This window comes from Haliotis rufescens, unplaced genomic scaffold (assembly GCF_023055435.1).
Source record: "Haliotis rufescens isolate VD_foot unplaced genomic scaffold, xgHalRufe1.0.p SCAF_1, whole genome shotgun sequence".
Taxonomy (NCBI): domain Eukaryota; kingdom Metazoa; phylum Mollusca; class Gastropoda; order Lepetellida; family Haliotidae; genus Haliotis; species Haliotis rufescens.
Window position 1 is genome coordinate 30,473,040 of NW_025963779.1, and position 27,694 is coordinate 30,500,733.

General features: G+C 42.4%; 1 protein-coding gene across 2 annotated transcripts in view; it reads right to left on the reverse strand.

The window, feature by feature from the left end:
- The window catches only part of LOC124123945 (protein unc-13 homolog B-like), a 212,886-nt gene that overhangs the window by 164,355 nt on the left and 20,837 nt on the right, over positions 1-27,694 (reverse strand). For both annotated transcript variants that reach the window (XM_048394578.1, XM_048394571.1), the window contains exon 2: positions 4,630-4,659. In XM_048394578.1, the coding sequence (XP_048250535.1) occupies positions 4,630-4,659 (30 nt within the window). The remainder of the gene's footprint in view (positions 1-4,629; positions 4,660-27,694) is intronic.

Here is a 27,694-nt window from a genome sequence, read left to right on the forward strand (position 1 = left end):
ACTGAACACTCAAAGTCAGTTAACGCCCTTGCCTCGAGAAGATGGGGCCAAGGCGCGGTCTTCTCATTTTCAAAATGAAGTTCAAGGTCATAAGTAGGCACAGGAATAAATGTTGTGATGATCTCTCGACATGATGCTTTGTTTATTAGTGAATCTCTGAACCCTTATAATGCCACAATGCTGGCACTGCTATAATGCCACAATGCTGGCACTACTACAATACGAAAGTTAGAGTTTGAAAACACTCTATTTCAAATGTATTTGTTTGTAAGTCCTGCAATAGATCATAGAGAACTGCAAAAACTCAGACTTAATATTCAGGTCAAATATGTCAATTATACCTTTCTTTAGATGCATATGAGCTGTGTCTATGCGTCTCTGTTTTTTTGTCAAAACGAGTAGAGTGTATCTTGAGAAGATTAATCATCTAAGCGCATCTAAGAGCAGTGAAGATGTTGCAGTGTATGGTTGCACAGTGATATCGACGCCCCCATTTGTATGACCAGCTGATGCCAAAATAGTCCTGTCCGTATGTCATGTTATTAAACATGTTAAACACAGGTTTATTGTTATTAAATAGTTGATCTCTTCACAATTGAGTATTAATATGTTTATACTGTATGTGGACATAATCAACTTAATAATATATGATAAGCTCTCCACTGGTCTTGAGGGGGAAATGGGTTGACGTAACCTGTGTTAGTTTGTGTTTACATAAACTAGCCTTGAGGGTACATCAACCCACGTTACCCAAGGACCTGATGGACCGTGGACAATGAATGTATCTTACAACACACATAGTTATTTTGCACTTATGTCTCATGCATGCCTGCTCTGATCCGAATAGGTAAGATTACCACAGTTAGGCAAAATAGAAGATAAACGAAAACAACCTTAAACATTATTCTCGCTAGATCTATTTCATTACGAAATTATTGTAAATATCCAGAGAATGGCGTGTTACATCATTAAATCGAGGTACATAAGTGCGGTTCATAATTTGAGTGGGGTTCATAAGAAATGTACTATAACAGGAAGATAAATATGTTCATACTGTATGTTTTTGTTTGTTGTGTGTTTGTTGTTTAACATCGCACTCAGCAATATTCCAGCTATATGACGGCAGTCTGTAAATAATCAAATCTGGACCAGGCAATCCAGTGATTGACATCATAAGCATTGATCCCAAAATTGGGATACGATGACATGCATCAACCAAGTCAGCGATCCTGACCAACCGATCCTGTTAGTTGCCTCTTATGACAAGCATAGTTGCCTTTTACAATAAGCAAGGGTTGCTGAAGACCTGCTCTACCCCGGATCTTCACGGGTCTCATACTGTATGTAAACATATCAACCCTTTAGTGTAAATAGAGTATATAAATAACCATACAGTATAAAAATACTTATACTATATGTGAACATATCGACTTAATACAGTAGATGTATGTAAACATATTATCATGTCAAATGTGTAAATACAGTAGGTGTATGAGAACATGTCATCATGTTTATGTAAATACAGGAGGTGTATGAGAACATATTATCATGTAGTATATGTAAATACAGTAGGTGTATGAGAACATATTATCATGTAGTATCATGTAAATATAGTAGGTGTATGAGAACATATTATCATGTAGTATATGTAAATACAGTAGGTGTACGAGAACATATTATCATGTAGTATATGTAAATACAGTAGGTGTATGAGTACATGTAGTATATGTAAATACAGAAGGTGTATGAGTACATGAAGTATATGTAAATACAGTAGGTGTATGAGAACATATTATCTAGTACATGTAAATACAGGAGGTGTATGAGAACATATTATCTAGAATATGTAAATACAGGAGGTGTATAAGAACATATTATCATGTAGTATATGTAAATACAGGACGTTTATGAGTACATGTAGTATATGTAAATACAGGAGGTGTATGAGAACATATTATCATGTAGTATATGTAAATACAGGAGGTGTATGAGAACATGTAGAATATGTAAACACAGGAGGTGTATGAGAACATATTATCATGTAGTATATGTAAATACAGTAGTTGTATGAGTACATGTAGTATATGTAAATACAGGAGGTGTATGAGAACATATTATCTAGTATATGTAAATACAGGAGGTGTATGAGAAGATATTATCTAGTATATGTAAACACAGGAGGTGTATGAGAACATATTATCACGTAGTATATGTAAATACAGTAGGTGTATGAGTACATGTAGTATATGTAAATACAGTAGGTGTATGAGAACATGTAGTATATGTAAATACAGTAGGTGTTCGAGAACATATTATAGTGTATATGTAAATACAGTAGGTGTATGAGAACATGTAGTATATGTAAATACAGTAGGTGTTCGAGAACATATTATCTAGTATATGTAAACACAGGAGGTGTGTGAGAACATATTATCTAGTATATGTAAATACAGGAGGTGTATGAGAACATATTATCTAGTATATGTAAATACAGGAAGTGTATGAGAACATATGATCATGTAGTATCATGTAAATACAGTAGGTGTATGAGAACATATTATCTAGTATATGTAAACACAGGAGGTGTATGAGAACATGTAGTATATGTAAACACAGGAGGTGTATGAGAACATATTATCTAGTATATGTAAATACAGTAGGTGTATGAGAACATGTAGTATATGTAAACACAGGAGGTGTATGAGAACATATTATCATGTAGTATATGTAAACACAGGAGGTGTATGAGAACATATTATCTAGTATATGAAAACACAGGAGGTGTATGAGAACATATTATCTAGTATATGTAAACACAGGAGGTGTATGAGAACATGTAGTATATGTAAACACAGGAGGTGTATGAGAACATGTAGTATATGTAAACACAGGAGGTGTATGAGAACATATTATCATGTAGTATATGTAAACACAGTAGGTGTATGAGAACATATTATCTAGTATATGTAAATACAGGAGGTGTATGAGAACATATTATCTAGTATATGTAAATACAGGAAGTGTATGAGAACATATGATCATGTAGTATCATGTAAATACAGTAGGTGTATGAGAACATATTATCATGTAGTATATGTAAATACAGGAGGTGTATGAGAACATGTAGTATATGTAAATACAGGAGGTGTATGAGAACATATTATCTAGTATATGTAAACATAGGAGGTGTATGAGAACATATTATCTAGTATATGTAAATACAGGAGGTGTATGAGAACATGTAGTATATGTAAACACAGGAGGTGTATGAGAACATATTATCTAGTATATGTAAATACAGGAGGTGTATGAGAACATGTAGTATATGTAAATACAGTAGGTGTATGAGAACATATTATCACGTAGTATATGCAAAAACAGTAGGTGTATGAGAACATGTAGTATATGTAAATACAGGAGGTCTATGAGAACATGTAGTATATGTAAATACAGTAGGTGTATGAGAACATATTATCATGAAGTTTATGTAAATACAGGAGGTGTATGTGAACATATGTATATACAGGCGTATGTAAACACATTATCATATATGTAAATACAGTAGGTGTATGAGAACATATTATCATGAAGTACATGTAAATACAGGAGGTGTATGTGAACATATGTATATACGGGCGTATGTAAACATATTATCATATATGTAAATACAGTAGGCGTAGAACATATTATCATGTAGTATATGCAAATACAGTAGGTGTATGAGAACATGTAGTATATGTAAATACAGTAGGTGTACGAGAACATATTATCATGTAGTATATGTAAATACAGGAGGTGTATGTGAACATATGTATATACGGGCGTATGTAAACATATTATCATATATGTAAATACAGTAGGCGTAGAACATATTATCATGTAGTATATGCAAATACAGTAGGTGTATGAGAACATGTAGTATATGTAAATACAGTAGGTGTATGAGAACATGTAGTATATGTAAATACAGTAGGTGTTCGAGAACATATTATAGTGTATATGTAAATACAGGAGGTGTATGAGAACAAAACTCTACACCTTAGTACAAGTGACACATTTACACATTTCTGCAATGCAAACGTGTGAACATATCAACATGTCAACAACATACCCATACAGTACTGTTATGCGACCACAGCATAGCAGTGCTATATACATGTCGACAGTACAGTGCCCCCACAGAATACCTATGGCCGTAAAGAGCACTGACCTCGCACCATGTGTGATTCACAGTTGGCATGTTAGATAAACACCAATTGTCCAGATTAGCCAGGCGGAACGCTTCGTTCTCACACGGGTGGTTGTACAATGTAGACAAGCTCTATAAACATGTCAACACACTATAGTCAGCTGTCTCCAGCTATCGCGATATCAAATCATATTGGCTAATAATATGGGTGACATATTATGCAAATTTATTTACGTTACCTCAAACACACATTATCTCGTATAGTGCTTAGTGTGGAACAAATATGACACTGAATCGCGTCAATATGAGGGAGGTTCCGTGTGAGTGAGTGTGTACCCCACTCCAACTGCTTGCTATCGCTAGCCTGACAGCACTGATACATGGCCCGGGTTTCGCTCAGAATAGTCGGAGATGTCAAAAATCTATAAATTGTCACTCACCAGCATTACCAATGAGCCGGGCACGTTTCACTGAAACAGAGGGAAAATGAGTATAATTTCAAAAGGAATGTGAAAGGTTTATATGTAGCGCTGGGCGTACAATACACACGAGTAACAGTACACGCGCATTGTAACCACACAAGTGGTTGTAACCACAAAGACACCGGTAGCCACTACGCGAGTAGAAGTAGCATCACAAGTGCGCGAAATTTGACCATTTCATTCCGAAAAAGATGAAAAATACCTACCACACACGCACAGCAAAGACATGGTAATCACAATATCCTAGAGACGGTCTTAGCCTTGCGTCTAACCATGTCAACGGAACGCGAGATGTACGGTATCCTTAAAATATACACCCGCATCTAAAGGCTCGTCTCACTGTCAGACAGCTCCGAGGCCGCCATGTTGTGACGTCCACCTAATCATAGAACCGCATTAATATTCATTACTAGGATTTCATTCACTATCTATCTTACGCTAGGTCGACACGCTAACATCGAACCTATACTGGTCTTCGATTCAACACACCGTGTTTCACAATAACGTGGGAGAAATACGTTAACTTTGTTAGACGGCGGAGCTTATGTCACAGGTGCGATGGAGCGAAGCCATGTTTTGTCGCGCGATCGTATTGAATTTTTGGTCAACGTCCGTCCCCTTTTACCATAATCACAGTTCGCACAGACTCAGATAGGGAACTAATAATACCGAACGTTTTCATATAGGTTATACTTCGGTATTTTTTAACAGTGGCGCGATTCTGTGTGGGTCTTTCTTGCGACGGAGCTAATGGTGTTCAATGTGAGCCAATCCAGTTATTGAACTTGCTTTCATTTTCGTTTGTATAAAACACCGCGAGTGGTTTCAAGAACTATAGAGATTTAATTTAATCAATATTGTATCCGTCTGAATAAATGTCTCTATCAGCTCAGTACACATAACAAGTTTTGCTCAAGAAAAATATAATTTTACACAACTCACGTGGGGACATTTAGCCATGCCGTTTCAAAGGAGTAAGATGGCTAAAGGTTGAAATGTGTTTCTGTGACTCAGAGATATGACTTTGGTTACATTATTATTTGTAATTTGTGTATTGTTGTGGTTAACACACAAAAAGAGTCCGCATACCGATATGGTCAACGTCCACGCTCAGCCCACTGTGTTAACGTCCACTCAGGTAATATTCCCTCCACGCTAAGACACCAGCCCACCGTGTTCACGCCCCCTACAGGTAAAGTATTCTCAATTCTAAGACACCAGCCCACCGTGTTCACGCCCCCTACAGGTAAAGTATTCTCAACTCTTAAGACACCAGCCCACCGTGTTCACGCCCCCTACAGGTAAAGTATTCTCAACTCTAAGACACCAGCCCACCGTGTTCACGCCCCCTACAGGTAAAGTATTCTCAACTCTTAAGACACCAGCCCACTGTGTTCACCCCTGCCTACAGGTAAAGTATTCTCAACTCACAGACACCAGCCCACTGTGTTCACGCCCCCTACAGGTAAAGTATTCTCAACTCTTAAGACACCAGCCCACTGTGTTCACCCCTGCCTACAGGTAAAGTATTCTCAACTCACAGACACCAGCCCACCGTGTTCACGCCCCCTACAGGTAAAGTATTCTCAACTCTTAAGACACCAGCCCACCGTGTTCACGCCCCCTACAGGTAAAGCATTCTCAACTCTTAAGACACAAGCCCACCGTGTTCACGCCCCCTGCAGGTAAAGTATTCTCAACTCTTAAGACACCAGCCCACTGTGTTCACGCCCCCTACAGGTAAAGTATTCTCAACTCTTAAGACACAAGCCCACCGGGTTCACGCCCCCTACAGGTAAAGTATTCTCAACTCTAAGACACCAGCCCACTGTGTTCACCCCTGCCTACAGGTAAAGTATTCTCAACTCTAAGACACCAGCCCACTGTGTTCACGCCCCCTATAGGTAAAGTATTCTCAACTCTAAGACACCAGCCCACTGTGTTCACCCCTGCCTACAGGTAAAGTATTCTCAACTCTAAGACACCAGCCCACTGTGTTCACCCCTGCCTACAGGTAAAGTATTCTCAACTCTAAGACACCAGCCCACTGTGTTCACGCCCCCTACAGGTAAAGTATTCTCAACTCTTAAGACACCAGCCCACCGTGTTCACGCCCCCTACAGGTAAAGTATTCTCAACTCTTAAGACACCAGCCCACTATCTTCTCGCCCCCACAAGTACAGCGCCTTCCACGCTAATATACCTGGGTATCTCTGGTATACGGTATACATTAAGACACCATACGTGTAATAATAACATTTTAATATCCATATGTTTACATTATAACCAGATGTTGGTGTATTTTATTACCCTTTTCAGTATGTTTATTTGTTATTGTCGTGTGAGGTCAGATTTTACACGCGCCCATGTCACATCATAATGAACCAGTTGTACACATATTTAAAACCGCCGTGCCAGCTGTCACCAGTAAAGACTATAGACTTGGATTGCAAGATTGCTGGAATTGCCGTGAATATATAGTTCCCATAGTCGCTTATGAAACGATGAATTTAGAACGTACAATTTTTCCACGACGCTATAAAGAATGTACACGTGGCAACAAGCATTTCTCACTTGTATTCTGCTCCGAGTACCACGTGACAGTATCGACTTTTGATTACACGCAGGTGTTAATTTCAATCTACAATGTAATGCTATCACCAGTCTCTCCCAACATCGTCACAGCAGCAGATTTACGCGACATGCAGACGTGGGCGATGGGCGTTCGTTTATCAGAAACCTGTCCACATTTTACTAATTACCACATGCCCCTGTCGCCATCTGGCGTCTCACAAACAAAGCACACACTCATCCTCACACCGGAGGGGTGGGGGTTGTAATGCTAATATATGTATACGGGGTATCTACACGATGATCTTGTGTGTGACCTCTTCTAAAACAGATGGATGTTATCATGTAAATATTAGTGTCATAAATATGTATTAAAATTTAATGTAATATGTGTGCGTGTGTGTGGCATGTGTGTACGACCACTACATGTATACGTGCATCTAGACCGATGGCATGCATACGTGGACACTGGAAACCCTTTCACACTTCTACAGAAACTCTTTGGGTGAGGGGCGGTCGGGTAGCGTTCGCTCGTCACGCCGAAGACCCGGGTTCGATTCCCGACATGGCTACGCCGTGATATTGCTGGAATATTGCTAAAAGCGGCGTAAAACCATACTCACTCACTTTCTTTGGGTGAAGTCTGGTTGGTTTGGGAACCACGTGTGCAACTCCAGGCACCACCCACTACCTTTTCAACATGAAGCACTCCCCACTACCTTCAACTTTCAGCAGCGCAACACGAATACCGTTCAACACCAAGCACCCCACTACCTTTCAACACCAAGCACACCCACTACCTTTCAACACCATGCACCCGCACTACCGTTCAACGCCAAGCACCCCCACTACCGTTCAACGCCAAGCACCCCCCCCCCCCCCCCCCCCCACCCCACCACCACCGCTCAACACCAAGCACCCCCACCACCGTTCAACACCAGCACCCCCGCTAGCTTCAACTCGCAGCACTCCCGCTAGCTTCAACTGACAGCATCCCCGTTAGCTTCAACTCGCAGCACTCCCGCTAGCTTCAACTGACAGCATCCCCGCTAGCTTCAACTGACAGCATCCCCGCTAGCTTCAACTCACAGCACCCCCGCTAGCTTCAACTCACAGCACCCCCGCTAGCTTCAACTGACAGCATCCCCGTTAGCTTCAACTGACAGCATCCCCGCTAGCTTCAACTCACAGCACCCCCGCTAGTTTCAACTCACAGCATCCCCGCTAGCTTCAACTGACAGCATCCCCGCTAGCTTCAACTGACAGCACCCCCGCTAGCTTCAACTGACAGGACCCCCGCTAGCTTCAACTCACAGCACCCCCGTTAGCTCCAACTCGCAGCACTCCCACTAGCTTCAACTGACAGCACCCCCGTTAGCTTCAACTCGCAGCACTCCCACTAGCTTCAACTGACAGCATCCCCGTTAGCTTCAACTCGCAGCATCCCCGCTAGCTTCAACTCGCAGCACCCCCGCTAGCTTCAACTCGCAGCACCCCCGCTAGCTTCAACTCACAGCTTCCCCGCTAGCTTCAACTCGCAGCACCCCAGCGAGCTTCAACTCACAGCATCCCCGCGAGCTTCAACTCGCAGCTCCCCAGCGAGCTTCAACTCACAGCACCCCCGCGAGCTTCAACTCGCAGCACCCCAGCGAGCTTCAACTCGCAGCATCCCCGCGAGCTTCAACTCGCAGCACCCCAGCGAGCTTCAACTCACAGCACCCCCGCGAGCTTCAACTGACAGCACCCCCGCTAGCTTCAACTCGCAGCACCCCAGCGAGCTTCAACTCACAGCACCCCAGCGAGCTTCAACTCACAGCATCCCCGCGAGCTTCAACTCGCAGCACCCCCGCTAGCTTCAACTCGCAGCACCCCAGCGAGCTTCAACTCACAGCACCCCCGCTAGCTTCAACTCGCAGCACCCCAGCGAGCTTCAACTCACAGCACCCCCTACTACATTGAAGGAACAACATGCCCTGCTTCCCCGTCTTACTCAACCCACGTTTGTCTTCCATGTGGCTGGTTCACTGAAATGTGTGGCAAGAGGGAAATAAATACAACAGTCAGTGAGGTTGTGTTTCTTGTGTTAGCATATTCGCTAAGTCATATCGATTAACCAGGCGGCTATATATTTCAACAGTTGCGCGGCAGTGGTCAGCGTGTCGGCGATTATCGCCTGATGTGTAGCGTTTGTCAACGGTACATATCGCGATTATCATCGACAGTTTGGCTTAGACCCACATTGGCCACTACCAGTAGAATAATTGACCCTGAGGCTACGAAGGGTAGGTGAAGGAGCTACTTAACTGCTGTCTGTCATCAAAGCCTATTTACAACACGGTGCCAACGTATTGTATAATGTCCCTTTGTATATTGTGATATTGTAGAAAAGTGGAATTGGAAGATAATGTCGAAAGCGATAAACTTAGGGCTACTACATGATTGATAGGTGATGTCGCAGCAATAAACTTAGGGCTACCACATGATTGATAGGTGATGTCGCAGCAATAAACTTAGGGCTACTGCATGATTGATAGGTGATGTCGCAGCAATAAACTTAGGGCTACTACATGATTGATAGGTGATGTCGCAGCAATAAACCTAGGGCTACTACATGATTGATAGGTGATGTCAGAGCAATAAACCTAGGGCTACTACATGATCGATAGGTGATGTCGCAGCAATAAACTTAGGGCTACTACATGATTGATAGGTGATGTCGCAGCAATAAACCTGGGCTACTGCGTGATTGATAGGTGATGTCGTAGCAATAAACCTAGGGCTACTACATGATTGATAGGTGATGTCGCAGCAATAAACTGAGGGCTACCACATGATTGATAGGTGATGTCGTAGCAATAAACTTAGGGCTACCACATGATTGATAGGTGATGTCGTAGCAATAAACTGAGGGCTACCACATGATTGATAGGTGATGTCGCAGCAATAAACTTAGGGCTACTGCATGATTGATAGGTGACTTCACAGCCATAAACATACAGCTTCCCGAGGCAAGAGAGTTAACTGACTATAAAAGTCCAGTTTCCACCCTTGCCGAACTAGGCTGGTATTATGGAGTAACATTTTGACTGGACTAACGAGTCTATGCATAGTCCAATCAAAATCTCGCAACGAAATCGAAATCCGGTTCGTAAACTGTCTTGCAGATTTTGGTCGATTGCAGATTTGCAAAACATGTGCACCGCCAACCTGTTGTCAACAGATATTTTCCAAACCTTTTCATGTTTTTAATCAAGGTGCTCGCGTGATTTGATGCACTTCGCGATGTAAGATCCGTTTTATCACAATATAGATCTTGATTAGCGATGATCAGATCGTCTTGACTGGGCGCCGCCATTTTGTTTGAAACAAATGCAAGTGATGGAATCGGATTGGTCCATAAGAGAGGCTCAGAAGGGACATAACTTATAATAACCACTGGTGGCGCTACGATCGAGCCCAGGAATTCCAGCCAAGTTCGGCAAGGGTTGAAACTGGACTTTTAGAGTCAGTTAACTCTCTTGCCTCGGGAAGATGTAAACATTGAGCTACTACAGGACGAGTAGGCGATGTGTAATACTAAGTATGCATATGGCAACTACATGATTGGTAGGCTATGTGTCACACTATGCAGAGGGCTACTACATAATTGGTAGGTGACAGCGCAAAAAATATAGGGCATCTGCATGAATGAACATGGTGATACAATCTATATTGTAGTCTACCCAGAAACATGTAGACACGTGACGATTGTTAATTACTCTTGCAGAAAACATATGTGTATTGTGATGACGCCTATCAATATTTTAGTATGCATGTGTGTGTTAATTATAACATCACCTATCCACCCTACAGTAATCTTTTTGTGTAACGTCACCTACCCATCCTGTAGTAGCCCTATGTCTAGTGTGACATCACCTACCCATCCTGTAGTAGCCCTATGTATAGTGTGACATCACCTACCCACCATGTAGTAGCCCTATGTATAGTGTAACATCACCTACCCATCCTGAAGTAGCCCCATGTCTAGTGTGACATCACCTACCCTGCCTGTAGTAGCCCTATGTCTGGTGTGACATCACCTACCCATCCTGTAGTAGCCCTATGTCTGGTGTGACATCACCTACCCATCATGTAGTAGCCCTATGTATAGTGTAACATCACCCACCCCTCTTGTAGTAGCCCTATGTCTAGTGTGATATCACCCACCCCTCATGTAGTAGCCCTATGTCTGATGTGACATCACCTACCCATCCTGTAGTAGCGCTATGTCTGGTGTGACATCACCTACCCACCCTCTAGAAGCCCTATGTCTGGTGTGACATCACCTACCCATCATGTAGTAGCCCTATGTCTAGTGTGACATCACCTACCCACCATTTAGTAGCCCCATGTCTAGTGTAACATCACCTACCCACCATGTAGTAGCCCCATGTCTAGTGTGGCATCACCTACCCACCCTGTGTAGCCCCATGTCTAGTGTGACACCACCTACCCACCCTTTAGTAGCCCCATGTCTAGTGTAACATCACCTACCCACCATGTAGAAGCCCCATGTCTAGTGTGGCATCACCTACCCCACATGTAGTAGCCCTATGTCTGGTGTGACATCACCTACCCATCCTGTAGTAGCCCTATGTATAGTGTGACATCCCCTACCCACCCTGTAGTAGCCCTATGTCTGGTGTGACATCACCTACCCATCCTGTAGTAGCCCTATGTATAGTGTTAGATCACCTACCCATCCTGTAGTAGCCCTATGTCTAGTGTGACATCACCTACCCATCCTGTAATAGCCCTATGTATAGTGTAACATCATCTACCCATCTGTAGTAGCCCTATATCTAGTGTAACATCACCTATCGATCCTGTAGTAGCCCTATGTCTAGTGTGACATCACCTACCCACCATGTAGTAGCCCTATGTCTAGTGTGACATCACTTACCCACCCTGTAGTAGCCCTACGTCTAGTGTGACATCACCTACCCCTCCTGTAGTAGCCCTATGTCTGGTGTAATATCACCTACCCATCCTGTAGTAGCCCTATGTATAGTGTGACATCATCTACCCACCCTGTAGTAGCCCTATGTCTAGTGTGACATCACCTACCCACCCTGTAGTAGCCCTATGTCTGATGTGACGTCACCTCCCATCATGTAGTAGCTCTATGTATAGTGTAACATCACCCACCCCTCTTGTAGTAGCCCTATGTCTAGTGTGATATCATCTACCCCTCCTGTAGTAGCCCTATGTCTAGTGTAACATCACCTACCCATCCTGTAGTAGCCCTATGTATAGTGTGACATCATCTTCCCATCCTGTAGTAACCCTATGTATAGTGTGACATCACCTACCCATCCTGCAGTAGCCCTATGTCTAGTGTAACATCACCTACCCATTCTGTAGTAGCCCTATGTATAGTGTGACATCATCTACCCATCATGTAGTAGCCCTATGTATAGTGTGACATCATCTACCCACATGTAGTAGCCCTATGTCCTGTGTGACATCACCTGCCCACCCTGTAGTAGCCTTATGTCTAGTGTAACATCACCTACCCATCCTGTAGTAGCCCTATGTCTAGTGTTACATCACCTACCCATCCTGTAGTAGCCTTATGTCTAGTGTAACATCATCTACCCATCATGTAGTAGCGCTATGTCTAGTGTGACATCATCTACCCATCATATAGTAGCCCTATGTATAGTGTGACATCATCTACCCATCCTGTAGTATCCCTATGTCCCTTGTGACATCACCTGCCCACCCTGTAGTAGCCTCATGTATAGCGTGACATCATCTACCCATCCTGTAGTAGCCCTATGTATAGTGTGACATCACCTACCCACCCTGTAGTAGCCTCATGTATAGCGTGACATCATCTACCCATCCTGTAGTAGCCCTATGTATAGTGTGACATCACCTACCCACCCTGTAGTAGCCCTATGTCTGATGTGACATCACCTACCCATCATGTAGTAGCCCTATGTATAGTGTAACATCACCCACCCCTCTTGTAGTAGCCCTATGTCTAGTGTGATATCATCTACCCATCCTGTAGTAGCCCTATGTATAGTGTGACATCACCTACCCACCCTGTAGTAGCCCTATGTCTGATGTGACATCACCTACCCATCATGTAGTAGCCCTATGTATAGTGTAACATCACCCACCCCTCTTGTAGTAGCCCTATGTCTAGTGTGATATCATCTACCCCTCCTGTAGTAGCCCTATGTCTAGTGTAACATCACCTACCCATTCCTGTAGTAGCCCTATGTATAGTGTGACATCATCTACCCATCCTGTAGTAACCCTATACACACACACACACATATATATCAAAATGGGTAGTTGACATATAGTAGTATATGCGGATTTGTCCACAAGTATTTGGATGTGTGGAACCGAATCGTGTGTTTTCACATACTTCTATCATTTAGCAGTCCGTATTTCAATATTGAGATTTGTCAATTTTATAATTGTACCATAAGTCCATAGGGGTTGTCTAGTTCCGGTCATATCGAGGCACAGATATTGATCACAACCAGAGTAAAATAGTTCCCTTGGCGATAAAATGGTTTGGGGACAAATTATAGTGGTGATGGGCGCAGTAATTTCCCGGTGGAGCCAGCTAACACCGACACCGCTTATGACGAAAAAATCGAATAACGAGATTTCCGTTTCTCTTGATCCTGCACAGTCGAGAAAACAAATGCTGGGTTAGGAGAACGAATGATCTGCAGCTTCCAAATACCTTAAAATAATGATAAAGAATAACACATGAGCATCCTTTGTATGAAATAAATAACCAGATTCTGTGCACGCCCGTCCTGGTGTAATACCGTGATCAGTGACACAGTGGGAATGAGTGAGCACACCGACTGAGGAGCTAGAGATGGATGCTAGTTTAGAGAGATGTGGAGAGGAGGGGATTGGGAGGTGAGATGCTGATGTATTGGGAAAGAGAGGGAGAATATAGCAGCGCTAAGAAGAAAAGAGAGAATGAGAGAGATGGACGGAGCGAGGATATATATTTACATAGGCAGATGAGATGCACGACACATTGATAGTTACAGGTCAGGCTATTGAGATACCTGCACATTCATAGCTGCAGGTCCATGCAACTATTGACACACCTGCACATTCATGGTTACAGGTCAAGCTATTGGGAGGCCGCACACATTGATAGTAACAGGTCCAGCTTCTGAGATACCTGCACATTGAAAGTTACAGGTCAAGCTATTGGGAGGCCGCACACATTGATAGTAACAGGTCCAGCTTCTGAGATACCTGCACATTTATAGTTGCAGGCCCATGCAACTATTGACACACCTGCACATTCATGGTTACAGGTCAAGCTATTGGAAGGCCGCACACATTGATAGTAACAGGTCCAGCTTCTGAGATACCTGCACATTGAAAGTTACAGGTCAATCTATTGGGAGGCCGCACACATTGATAGTCACAGGTCCAGCTTCTGAGATACCTGCACATTGAAAGTTACAGGTCAAGCTATTAAGAGGACGCACACATTGATAGTAACAGGTCCAGCTACTGAGATACCTGCACATTGATGGTTGCAGATCAAGCTATTGGGAGGCCGCACACATTGATAGTCACAGGTCCAGCTACTGAGATACCTGCACATTGAAAGTTACAGGTCAAGCTATTGGGAGGCCGCACACATTCATAGTCACAGATCCAGCTACTGAGGTACCTGCACATTGAAAGTTACAGGTCAAGCTATTAAGAGGCCGCACACATTCATAGTCACAGGTCAAGCTACTGAGATACCTGTAACTATGAATTGGGATACCTGCCCATTCATAGTTACAGGTCAAGCTACTGAGATATCTGTAACTATTAATTGGGATACCTGCCCATTCATAGTTACAGGTCAAGCTACTGAGGTACCTGCACATTAATAGTTACAGGTCCAGCTATTGGGAGATCGCACATTCTTATAGTCACAGGTCGAACAATTGAAAGGTCGCACACAGTCAAAGTCCAGATGGTGTCCATAGCCAGTGACGGACTATCACCCCGCAGACATCGAACACGCTCAGGTTCAGATTGTTCACACAATGTATGTTTTTGCTGCATATGGTTGCTTGCTCCTCTCCTTTCAACACCAAGCCCCTGTCGACATGCGCCTGGGAATTATTTTAAGAGGCTTATATAAATCAATAAGTGGTCCTTTGCGTGTATTTCCAGATCGCAATTGGCACACAGCTGGTTCTTCTCAAACACCGGGATAAAATGAGAACAACTCCAGGATTTGAATTCTATTTTTAGTAGAATATTACTATTTCTTGGCATGTAAGTCGATCAAGTTACGTGACCATAAAATTGGATCAGAACAAACTTGGAACACATTTCACACTTATATTGCGAACAGAGACTTATCTTGTTGGATGAGCTTCTATTTTTACATAAACAAGGATAGTTTACATAAGTGAAAACTGTTAGTAGTCGTACTTGTGGAGTGAGTGAGTGGGTGAGTATGGTTTTAAGCCGCTTTGAGCAATATTCCAGTGATATTCCAACAATATCACAGCGGGGGACACCAGAACACACATTGTACCCATGTCGGGAATCGAACCTGGGTCTTCGGCGTGACGAGCGAACGCTTTAACCACTACCCGACCGCCCCTAGTAGTAGTAGTACTACTAGTAGTAGCAGCAGCAGTAGTAGTAGCAGTAGAATTATTTGTAGTGGTGGTAGTAGTAGCAGTAGTAGTTGTAGTAGTGGTGGTAGTGGTAGTGTTTAGGGTATTATCGGCAGTAGTGGTAGTGGTGGTAGTACTGGGAGTAGTAAAAGAAGATTTTTTTTGTTGAACCCCGCACTCAACTCTAACATCATCAAAAACAATTTCCATAAGTGAAAACTGTTACCTGTAGTGGTACTAGTGGTAGTAGTAGTTGTAGTAGTGGTAGTGGTGATGGTGGTAGTAGTAGTAGTACTAGTAGTATAAGTAGTGAGTGAGTGAGTAAGTATGGTTTGACGCCGCTTTCAGCAAAATTCAAGCAATGTCACAGCAGGGGACACTAGAAATGGGCTTCACACATTGTACCCATGTCGGGAATCGAACCCGGGTCTTCGGCGTGACGAGCGAACGCTTTAATCACTAGGCTACCCGACCGCCCCTAGTAGTAGTAGTAATAGTAGCAGCAGTAGTAGTAGCAGTAGAAGTCACGTAGTAGTAGAAGTAGTAGAAGTAGCAGTAGTGGCAGTAGTAGTAGTGGTGGTAATAGTAGACATAGTAGTGGTTATGGTAGTTATAGTAGTAGTGGTAGAAGTAATAGCAGAAGTAGTAGTAGTAGTAGTAGTAGTAGCAGTAGTAGCTGTAGTATTGGTAGTAGTAGTTGTAGCAATAGTAGTATTGGTGTTGTTGTTGGTGGTAGTAGTAGTAGTACTGGCGGTAGTAGCGGTAGTAGAATTATTTGTAGTGGTGGTAGTAGTAGTTATAGCAGTTGTAGTATTGGTAGTTTTAGTAGAAGTAGTGGTGTTGGTGGTAGTAGTAGTAGCAGCAGTTGTAGTGGGAGTGAAGTGCTAGTAGTAGTAGGGAACCGATACAATTACCCGGAATCTGAAGATGTTTTAGTAAAGGTAGTAGATGCAGTAGTAGAAGTAGTAATAGTAGTACAAAAATAGTAGTAGTAGAACTAGTAATGGAAGTAGTAGTAGTAGTAGTAGTAGCAGCAGCCACAACAACAGCAGCAGCAGCAGTAGTCGTAGTAGTAGTAGTGGTAGTGGTAGTGGTAGTGGTAGTGGTAGTGGTAGTGGTAGCAGTAGTAGTAGTAGTAGTAGTACTAGAAGTAGTAGTAGAACTAGAAGTAGTAGTAGTAGTAGTAGTACTAGAAGTAGAAGTAGTAGTAGTAGTAGTAGTAGTAGTAGTAGTAGTAGTAGTAGTAGTAGTAGTAGTGGTGTTGGTGGTGTTGGTAGTAGTAGTAGTACTGGCGGTAGTAGAATTATTTGTAGTGGTGGTAGTGGTAGTTGTAGCAGTTGTAGTATTGGTAGTTTTAGAAGAAGTAGTGGTGTTGGTGGTAGTAGTAGTAGCAGCAGTTGTAGAGGGAGTGAAGTGCTAGTAGTAGTAGAAGCAGCGACAGTGGTTGTAGTAGTGGTGGCGATAGAAGCTGTAGTAGTAGAAGTAGTATTAGTATTAGTATTAGTATTAGTATTAGTAGTAGCAGTAGTGGTAGTAGTAATAGTTGTAATAATAGTAGTAGTAGATCTAGTAGTGGAAGTAGCAGTTGTAGCAGCAGCAGCTACAACAACAGCAGCAGCAGCAGCAGTAGCAGTAGTAGTAGTATTAGAAGTGATTCACCTCCCGATTTACTCGCCTCTTTTTCGACAAGAATAGGTTGCAGGGAACCGATACTATTACCCGGAATCTGAAGATGTTTTAGTAAAAGTAGTAGATGCAGTAGTAGAAGTAGTAATAGTAGTACAAAAATAGTAGTAGTAGATCTAGTAGTGGAAGTAGTAGTAGTAGTAGTAGCAGCAGCGGCCACAACAACAGCAGCAGCAGCAGTAGCACTAGTAGCAATATCTAGTGTGTCAGGATCTACTCAGTGTGTGTCAGGGTGTACTCAGTGTGTCAGGGTGTACTCAGTGTGTGTCAGGGTGTACTCAGTGTGTGTTAGGGTGTACTCAGTGTGTGTTAGGGTGTACTCAGTGTGTATCAGTGTGTACTCAGTGTGTGTAAGGGTGTATTCAATGTGTCAGGGTGTAATCAGTGTGCCAGGATGTACTCAGTGTGTGTCAGGATGTACTTAGTGTGTGTCAGGATGTACTCAGTGTGTGTCAGGATGTAGTCAGTGTGTCAGGATGTGCTCAGTGTGTCAGGATGTACTCAGTGTGTCAGGATGTACTCAGTGTGTCAGGATGTACTCAGCGTGTGTCAGGATGTACTCAGCGTGTGTCAGGAAGTACTCCAGCCCTGTTAGGCAGATCACTCGTGTCATTTGCCTCGAGTATGTGATGTGCTGTCTGGTTAGAGCACGATGTAGATATATGCTGATCCTGTTTGTCCTGTTTGTGTTTAATTCTCCTATTTCAATGCCCGGCATGCAAATAGTACTTTCATTAGCTTATTCTTCAGCTTAATTCCATTGCATCTCATGATCCACGTGTCCATGTTAGTCCAATTACAGACTTCTGTGGACGTCGCCTTCATTTTGTTTGTCTACTATAGGGGTTATATCCCCTCTGTTTCTTTCACGATAGTCTACATAGCTAACAGTTACCTTCCTTTGTATCAAAACAATTTAACGCACAATCTCTTCCTGTGTTATTCGGGTCCATTTGTTTGCGTGCAGACTTGGAAATGCCAGTAGTTATCTGTGATTATGCAAAGTGGTCATTGTCAAGAGCGCTCGGCTACTTTTATCGATAAACGAAAGGAAATCACAGGGTTCCCTACGATGTCATTTTCAAAAGTAGACATGTCATGGAGCCCTTGAAGCCCGGATACTTAGCTAGGAAAGCGCTGAGCTAGCCAGCACCATTTTGTTTATTACTTCAGGAATATACTGAAAGCATATCATTCTCATCCTGCGTGGGTGGGGTTGGTTGTGTGGGTGTGGGTGCTGGCGGTTGAGGGTAGGGGAGACTGAGAGATGTAAGCGACCCTCCTGGCAGAAATTCTGCTGACCCTCCAGTCTGTACATCTCAGGTGTTCTGGGGAGCTTTCTGACTAAACACGATCAAACATACGTAGGATTCGCGATTGTACGTGACCAAACATACTTGAGACTCGCCTGTCTGTACACGGCTAAACATAACGAGACGTCGCCTGTTTGTACACAGGAAACGGGATGAGAAGTCGCCCGTCTGTATACAGGAAACGGGATGAGAAGTCGCCCGTCTGTACACGGCTAAACATAACGAGAAGTCGCCTGTTTGTACACAGGAAACGGGATGAGAAGTCGCCTGTTTGTACACAGGAAACGGGATGAGAAGTCGCCCGTCTGTACACAGGAAACGGGATTAGAAGTCGCCTGTCTGTATACAGAAAACGGGATGAGAAGTCGCCTGTCTGTACACAGGAAACGGGATGAGAAGTCGCCTGTTTGTACACAGGAAACGGGATGAGAAATTGTCCGTCTGTATACAGGAAACGGGATGAGAAGTCGCCCGTCTGTATACAGGAAACGGGATGAGAAGTCGCCCGTCTGTACACGACCAAACGTCATGAGAAGTGTCCCGTCTGTACACGGCCACACGTGATGAGAATTCACCCGTCTGTACACAGGAAACGGGATGTGAAGTCGCCCGTCTGTATACGGCTAGACGTGATGAGAAGTCGTCCGTCTGTACACGGCCAAACGTGATGAGAATTCACCCGTCTGTACACAGGAAAGGTGATGTGAAGACGCCCGTCTGTACACGGCTAGACGTGATGAGAAGTCGCCCGTCTGTACACAGAAAAACGGGGTGAGAGGTCGCCCGTCTGTACACAGAAAACGGGATGAGAAGTCGCCCATCTGTACACAGGAAATGGGATGAGAAGTCGCCCATCTGTACACAGGAAACGGGATGAGAAGTCGCCTGTCTGTACACAGGAAACGTGATGAGAAGTCGCCCATCTGTACACAGGAAACGGGATGAGAAGTCGCCTGTCTGTACACAGGAAACGGGGTGAGAAGTCGCCCCTCTGTACACAGGAAACGGGATGAGAAGTCGCCTGTGTGTACACAGGAAACGGGATGAGAAGTCGCCCGTCTGTACACAGGAAACGGGATGAGAAGTCGCCTGTCTGTACACAGGAAACGGGAAGAGAAGTCGCCTGTCTGTACACAGGAAACGGGATGAAAAGTCGCCTGTCTGTACACAGGAAACGGGATGAGAAGTCGCCCGTCTGTACACAGGAAACGGGATGAGAAGTCGCCTGTTTGTACACAGGAAACGGGATGAGAAGTCGCCCGTCTGTACACAGGAAACGGGATGAGAAGTCGCCCGTCTGTATACAGGAAACGGGATGAGAAGTCGCCCGTCTGTACACAGGAAACGGGATGAGAAGTCGCCCGTCTGTATACAGGAAACGGGATGAGAAGTCGCCCGTCTGTATACAGGAAACGGGATGAGAAGTCGCCCGTCTGTACACGACCAAACGTCATGAGAAGTGTCCCGTCTGTACACGGCCAAACGTGATGAGAATTCACCCGTCTGTACACAGGAAACGGGATGTGAAGTCACCCGTCTGTATACGGCTAGACGCGATGAGAAGTCGTCCGTCTGTACACGGCCAAACGTGATGAGAATTCACCCGTCTGTACACAGGAAAGGTGATGTGAAGTCGCCCATCTGTACACGGCTAGACGTGATGAAAAGTCGCCCGTCTGTACACAGAAAAACGGGGTGAGAGGTCGCCCGTCTGTACACAGAAAACGGGATGAGAAGTCGCCTGTCTGTACAAAGGAAACGGGATGAGAAGTCGCCTGTCTGTACACAGGAAACGGGATGAGAAGTCGCCTGTCTGTATACAGGAAACGGGATGAGAAGTCGCCTGTCTGTATACAGGAAACGGGATGAGAAGTCGCCTGTCTGTACACAGGAAACGGGATGAGAAGTTGCCCATCTGTACACAGGAAACGGGATGAGAAGTCGCCCCTCTGTACACAGGAAACGGGATGAGAAGTCGCCTGTCTGTACACAGGAAACGTGATGAGAAGTCGTCCCTCTTTACAAGACCAAACGTGATGAGAAGTCGCCCGTCTGTACACGGCCAAACGTGATGAGAGGTCGTCCGTCTGTTTACGACCAAACGTGATGAGAAGTCGCGATAATGTTTTATATGATTCGTAAGGAAACATTAATGCCACTCTAAAATAAAATAATTCTTACACCTACGTAGAAGATACTTCCACCCCGGTATACGATATGACATACCTGGAAGTATCACCTACTATCGACTTATCAATTTTTTTAGAGTAATAGTTCTATAGTTCCGGATAAGTTAATATAACCCCTGGCTTAATTAATAAAGACCGATTTTTTTTACTTTCAAGCTTGACATGTCCTTAATGAGGTACTATCTTATATATTTGATATACGCATTTCGCTGTATATTGTAACAATCATTCGCATCATTTTCCCTGTATATTATTACAATGTTAGTATTCCGAGGACTTCAAAGAAAAAAGGAGTTTAGTGTGTGCGTGCATGTGCGTGCATGTGCGTGTGCGTGTGCGCGCGTGCGTGCGCGCATGTGTGTGAAATACAATTTTCATAAATAAACAAACAAACAAACAAACAAACAAACAAACAAATAAATAACAAACAAACAAACAAACAAACAAACAATCAAATAAAAAAATAATAAAAAAAAATATAATTTTTTTTAATAAAAAATAGGTTCCAGAACAATATTTTCATTAGGTTTTACCCCCCGACTACCACAACGTGATGTCGCCCATGCCAGTCTAATAATGCATAATACTTTGTACACAAGGAATACTGAATGATGTGCTGCAGTGTTAATAACTGACGCTCAGTGCTGTAGGATGTGCGCTCTTCAGTCGTCGCAATACATGCCCGTCTCTGTATACAACATAAATACAAATTAATAGATAAGGGATCCGTCGCTTAGCGTTATATACTACGTGTTTTGCAGTAAAACCGGGAGGCCATACGCACGTTCAATAATGAAAGAGACAAAAAACTGTTTCGTTATATTTAGAAGTAGACAGATGGGCAAGTGGTCTTTTCGTCACGAAGGAACTTAATGTATCTTCCATTAAACCTGCACCTTGTTTTGTATCGACAATGTGCTACAAACAAGATACAGCACATGTGGGTCTAAACTGCGGTGTGGGAGATAGTACACAGAACCCACCACAGCGGATTTTATAAACGCATGGGTAGCGAAGGTCTGACCCATGTGTGAGGCTGGTTTTTCATTTAGGTCAATGATACTGGGTAACGGTTTAGTTTATTGAAACATGTTGTATGTCCAGTTTTATCTTTTACACTAACAATTTAGGAAGACTTCAGATCAGTTGATGCCTAAAACAACCTAAATCCGTAGAAACGTGGACACCTTGCTCCTGTAGACGTGGACCTTGGCCACACATTATCTCTTGATTTCGTAAAAGTGGTATAGTGGTCACTCCCGTGGTCACTTCCTAGCTGGGAAAATATCCGTAATGTTAAACTGGGTTAGGTCAGGGCTGTTAGATGTGATTATGGCGGTGGATCGGACGTTGTCTTAGGCCGCGTCTCTAATCAAATTTCCACCTTTATGATAACCACGTATATTCGGTTCGAGGTCCGACAGTCTTTGAGACGGTTTTTGCTATTGGCTGAGGGCACTGGGCTTGTACTCGGTGTCGTCTTCTCCTCTCGCTACGTGTATCGCAGGGGTGCCAGTTATCGCCATTGTCGGGCATGAATAAAACAACAATATTATCATGCTTATTTACCTACATGTTTGCAGCGATACAGGCATGTATATCAAGCCTCATACCAGGTATGAACATCTAGCCACATGTCAGTCAGATATATGTAAACCTAGCCTCATACAAGGCATGTATACCTAGCCTCATACAAGGCATGTATATTTAGCCTCATACCAGGCATGTATATCTAGTCTCATAAAAGGCATATACATCTAGCCTCATACCAGGCATATATATCTAGCTTACACAAGGCATGTATATTTAGCCTCATACCAGGCATGTATATTTAGCCTCATACAAGGCATGTATATCTAGTCTCATAAAAGGCATATACATCTAGCCTCATACAAGGCATGTATATTTAGCCACATACCAGGCATGTATATCTAGCCTCATACAAGGCATGTATATCTAACCTCATACCAGGCATGTATATTTAGCCTTATACCAGGCATGTATAGCTAGCCTCAAAACCAGGCATGTATATCTTACCTCATACCAGGCATGTATATCTAGCCTCATACCAGGCATATATATCTAGCCTCAAAACCAGGCATGTATATCTTGCCTCATACCAGGCATGTATATCTAGCATCATACCAGACATATATATCTAGCCTCGTACCAGGTGTGTATATCTAGCATCATACCAGACATATATATCTAGCATCATACCAGGCTGGAATATCTAGCCTCATACCTGACATGTATATCTAGCATCATACCAGACATATATATCTAGCCTCATACAAGGCATGTATATCCTGCCTCATACCAGGCATGTATATCTAGCATCATACCAGACGTGTATATCTTGCCTCATACCAGGCATGTATATCTATCATTATACGAGGCATATATATCTTGCCTCATACCAGGCATATATATCTAGCATCATACCAGGCATGTATATCTTGCCTCATACCAGGCATGTATATATAGCATCATACCAGGCATGTATATCATGCCTCATACCAGGCCTGTATATCTAGCCTCATACGAGACATGTATATCTTGCCTCATACCGGACAAGTATATCTAGCCTCGTACCAGGCATGTATATCTAGCATCATACCAGGCATGTATATCTAGCCTCATACCAGACATATATATCTAGCCTCGTACCAGGCATGTATATCTAACCTCATACCAGACATACATATCTAGCCTCATACCAGACATGTATATCTTGCCTCATACCAGGCATGTATATCTAGCCTCATACCAGACATGTATATCTAGCCTCATACCGGACATGTATATCTTGCCTCATACCGGACATGTATATCTAGCCTCATACCGGACATGTATATCTTGCCTCATACCAGGCATGTATATCTTGCCTCATACCGGACATGTATATCTTGCCTCATACCGGACATGTATATCTAGCCTCATACCAGACATGTATATCTTGCCTCATACCGGACATGTATATCTTGCCTCATACCGGACATGTATATCTTGCCTCATACCGGACATGTATATCTAGCATCATACCGGACATGTATATCTAACCTCATACCAGACATGTATATCTTGCCTCATACCGGACATGTATATATTGCCTCATACCGGACATGTATATCTAGCCTCATACCGGACATGTATATATTGCCTCATACCGGACATGTATATCTAGCCTCATACCGGACATGTATATCTTGCCTCATACCGGACATATATATCTTGCCTCATACCGGACATGTATATCTTGCCTCATACCGGACATGTATATCTAGCCTCATACCGGACATGTATATATTGCCTCATACCGGACATGTATATCTAGCCTCATACCGGACATGTATATATTGCCTCATACCGGACATGTATATCTAGCCTCATACCGGACATGTATATATTGCCTCATACCGGACATATATATCTTGCCTCATACCGGACATATATATCTTGCCTCATACCAGACATGTATATCTTGCCTCATACCGGACATGTATATCTAGCCTCATACCAGACATATATATCTAGCCTCGTACCAGGCATGTATATCTTGCCTCATACCGGACATGTATATCTTGCCTCATACCGGACATGTATATCTAGCCTCATACCAGACATATATATCTAGCCTCGTACCAGGCATGTATATCTTGCATCATACCAGGTATGTATATCTAGCATCATACCAGACATGTAAATCTTGCCTCATACCAGACATGTATATCTTGCCTCATACCAGGCATGTATATATAGCCACAGACCTGTCAAGATCCGGGGTAGAATAGGTCTTCAGCCCCCCATGCTTGCCGTAAAAGGCGACTATGCTTGTCGTAAGAGGCGACTAACGGGTTCTGGTGGTCAGGCTCGCTGACTAGGTAGGTTTCATCATCAATACTAAATTTAACAAAATACCAAGCGCTTAAAAAATATAAAAGGTTTAATTGTGGTGTCGATTCAGAGAATAATGCTGACTTAAATAAAGACAATTTTGTGCGGTTAAGCAGAGGCAGTAGTAATCTAATTCCTGTGATGACTGAATAAAAAAACATGTCAACAGATGATACTCTTAACGGAACTATAACAAATTAAGAAGTTATTGAAGCAATAAAAGAATTGAAGCGTGACAAGGCCCCTGGGGACAACGGTGGTCCTTTGAAATTTGAAATATTCTCAGATGTTCTTGTACCATACCTTCACTTACTTTACAATAAAATATTTTTTACACAGCTATATTTAAGGCCTCGTAGAACGTGGGAATAATAATTCCGTTATTCAAGTACTGTTCACAGAGTGATCTCGACAGTCATGTGGAATCTCTTTATTAAATGTCTTTTGAAAAGTATTCACAAATTTTATAGAAATACCATTACGAATATGGGTCGACTTAAATAAACTGTTTGCTGAAGCAACACAAGCTCACTTTAAGCCAAACTACTCCACTGTTAATGACAGCTTTACTTTCTGCAAACTCCATGCACTAAATATTAATGTAAACCAAGAGGTCTTTTCACTGACTTTAAAAAAGAACCTTTGATTATGCTGATAGGAAAATTACTGTTTCTTCTTCTTAGTAAAGCCTGTCCTGGTAAATTGTAATTTATGCTTAAAAGTATATACCGATGTCAAGGCGTCTGTAAAATCAGTATCTGGTGAAACTCCATGCTTTGAACCAGTACTGGTGTCAGACAAGGGTGCATGCTGAGTTCATAAATGGGCTGTCAAGAAGAATAAGGTAGGAGTTTTGTAGTGGATTATTTGTCTATTATTTCAAGCTCAAGAAATAGAGGATATTATATTATTTTTGTTATGCTATTAAATGGTAAATTTAGACAAGAATAAAGTTATTATTTTTAGGAATGGTGACATTACATCTAAACATGAAAACTGTCATTGCATGGTTCTTTATTAGCCACATGTCATGTATATATTTAGCCTTATGTAATATACAATGTATAGATGTTTATATAGCCTCATGTAATATAACAATGTAGGCCCTATGTATAGATTCTATCTAGCCTCATGCATCTATCTTGCAATATGACAGGCGTGTATATCTAGCCTCATCTTATACATGTATCTTTTACTCATGTTATAAATATATATCTAGCCTCATGTCCAGGCAGATACTAGTATATCTAGACAAATGGTATACATATATATCTGGCCTCATGTTAAAATGTATATCTAGCCTCATGTCCAGGCAGATACTAGCATATCTAGACAAATGATATACATATATATCTGGCCTCATGTTATAATGTATATCTAGCCTCATGTCCAGGCAGATACTAGCATATCTAGACAAATGATATACATATATATCTGGCCTCATGTTATAATGTATATCTAGCCTCATGTCCAGGCAGATACTAGTATATCTAGACAAATGATATACATATATATCTGGCCTCATGTTATAATGTATATCTAGCCTCATGTCCAGGCAGATACTAGCATATCTAGACAAATGATATACATATATATCTGGCCTCATGTTATAATGTATATCTAGCCTCATGTCCAGGCAGATACTAGCATATCTATAGAAATGATATACATATATATCTGGCCTCATGTTATAATGTATATCTAGCCTCATGTCCAGGCAGATACTAGCATATCTATAGAAATGATATACATATATATCTGGCCTCATGTTATAATGTATATCTAGCATCATGTCCAGGCAGATACTAGTATATCTAGACAAATGATATACATATATATCTGGCCTCATGTTATAATGTATATCTAGCCTCATGTCCAGGCAGATACTAGCATATCTAGACAAATGATATACATATATATCTGGCCTCATGTTATAATGTATATCTAGCCTCATGTCCAGGCAGATACTAGCATATCTAGACAAATGATATACACATATATCTGGCCTCATGTTATAATGTATATCTAGCCTCATGTCCAGGCAGATACTAGTATATCTAGACAAATGATATACATATATATCTGGCCTCATGTTATAATGTATATCTAGCCTCATGTCCAGGCAGATACTAGCACATCGAGACAAATGATATACATATATATCTGGCCTCATGTCATAATGTATATCTAGCCTCATGTCCAGGCAGATACTAGCATATCTAGACAAATGATATACACATATATCTGGCCTCATGTTATAATGTATATCTAGCCTCATGTTTAACATGTATGGAGAGTATCATGTCAGGCATGAATATCTAGCTTCATGCCAGGCATATCTGCGATATCTGGGGTTATATGTAACATGTTATAATGTATATCTAGCCTCATGTTTAACATGTATGGAGAGTATCATGTCAGGCATGTATATCTAGCTTCATGCCAGGCATATCTGCGATATCCGGGGTTACATGTATTCAAGTATCTATATCTGGCTTCATTTCTGTATAAGAGTAAATATTCAACGTCGCTGACATCCATATAGTCGATAACATAGATAATCGAGTCAGAACCAGGGAAACATTTCTTCAAGAATCTTGGTAATAAAAGATATCTTGTTATCGCCAAGAATCTCGCGGTACTAAAAGACATCTTGATATCATCAGGCCATGAAGTACCGAAAGACGCCTTGATATCGTAA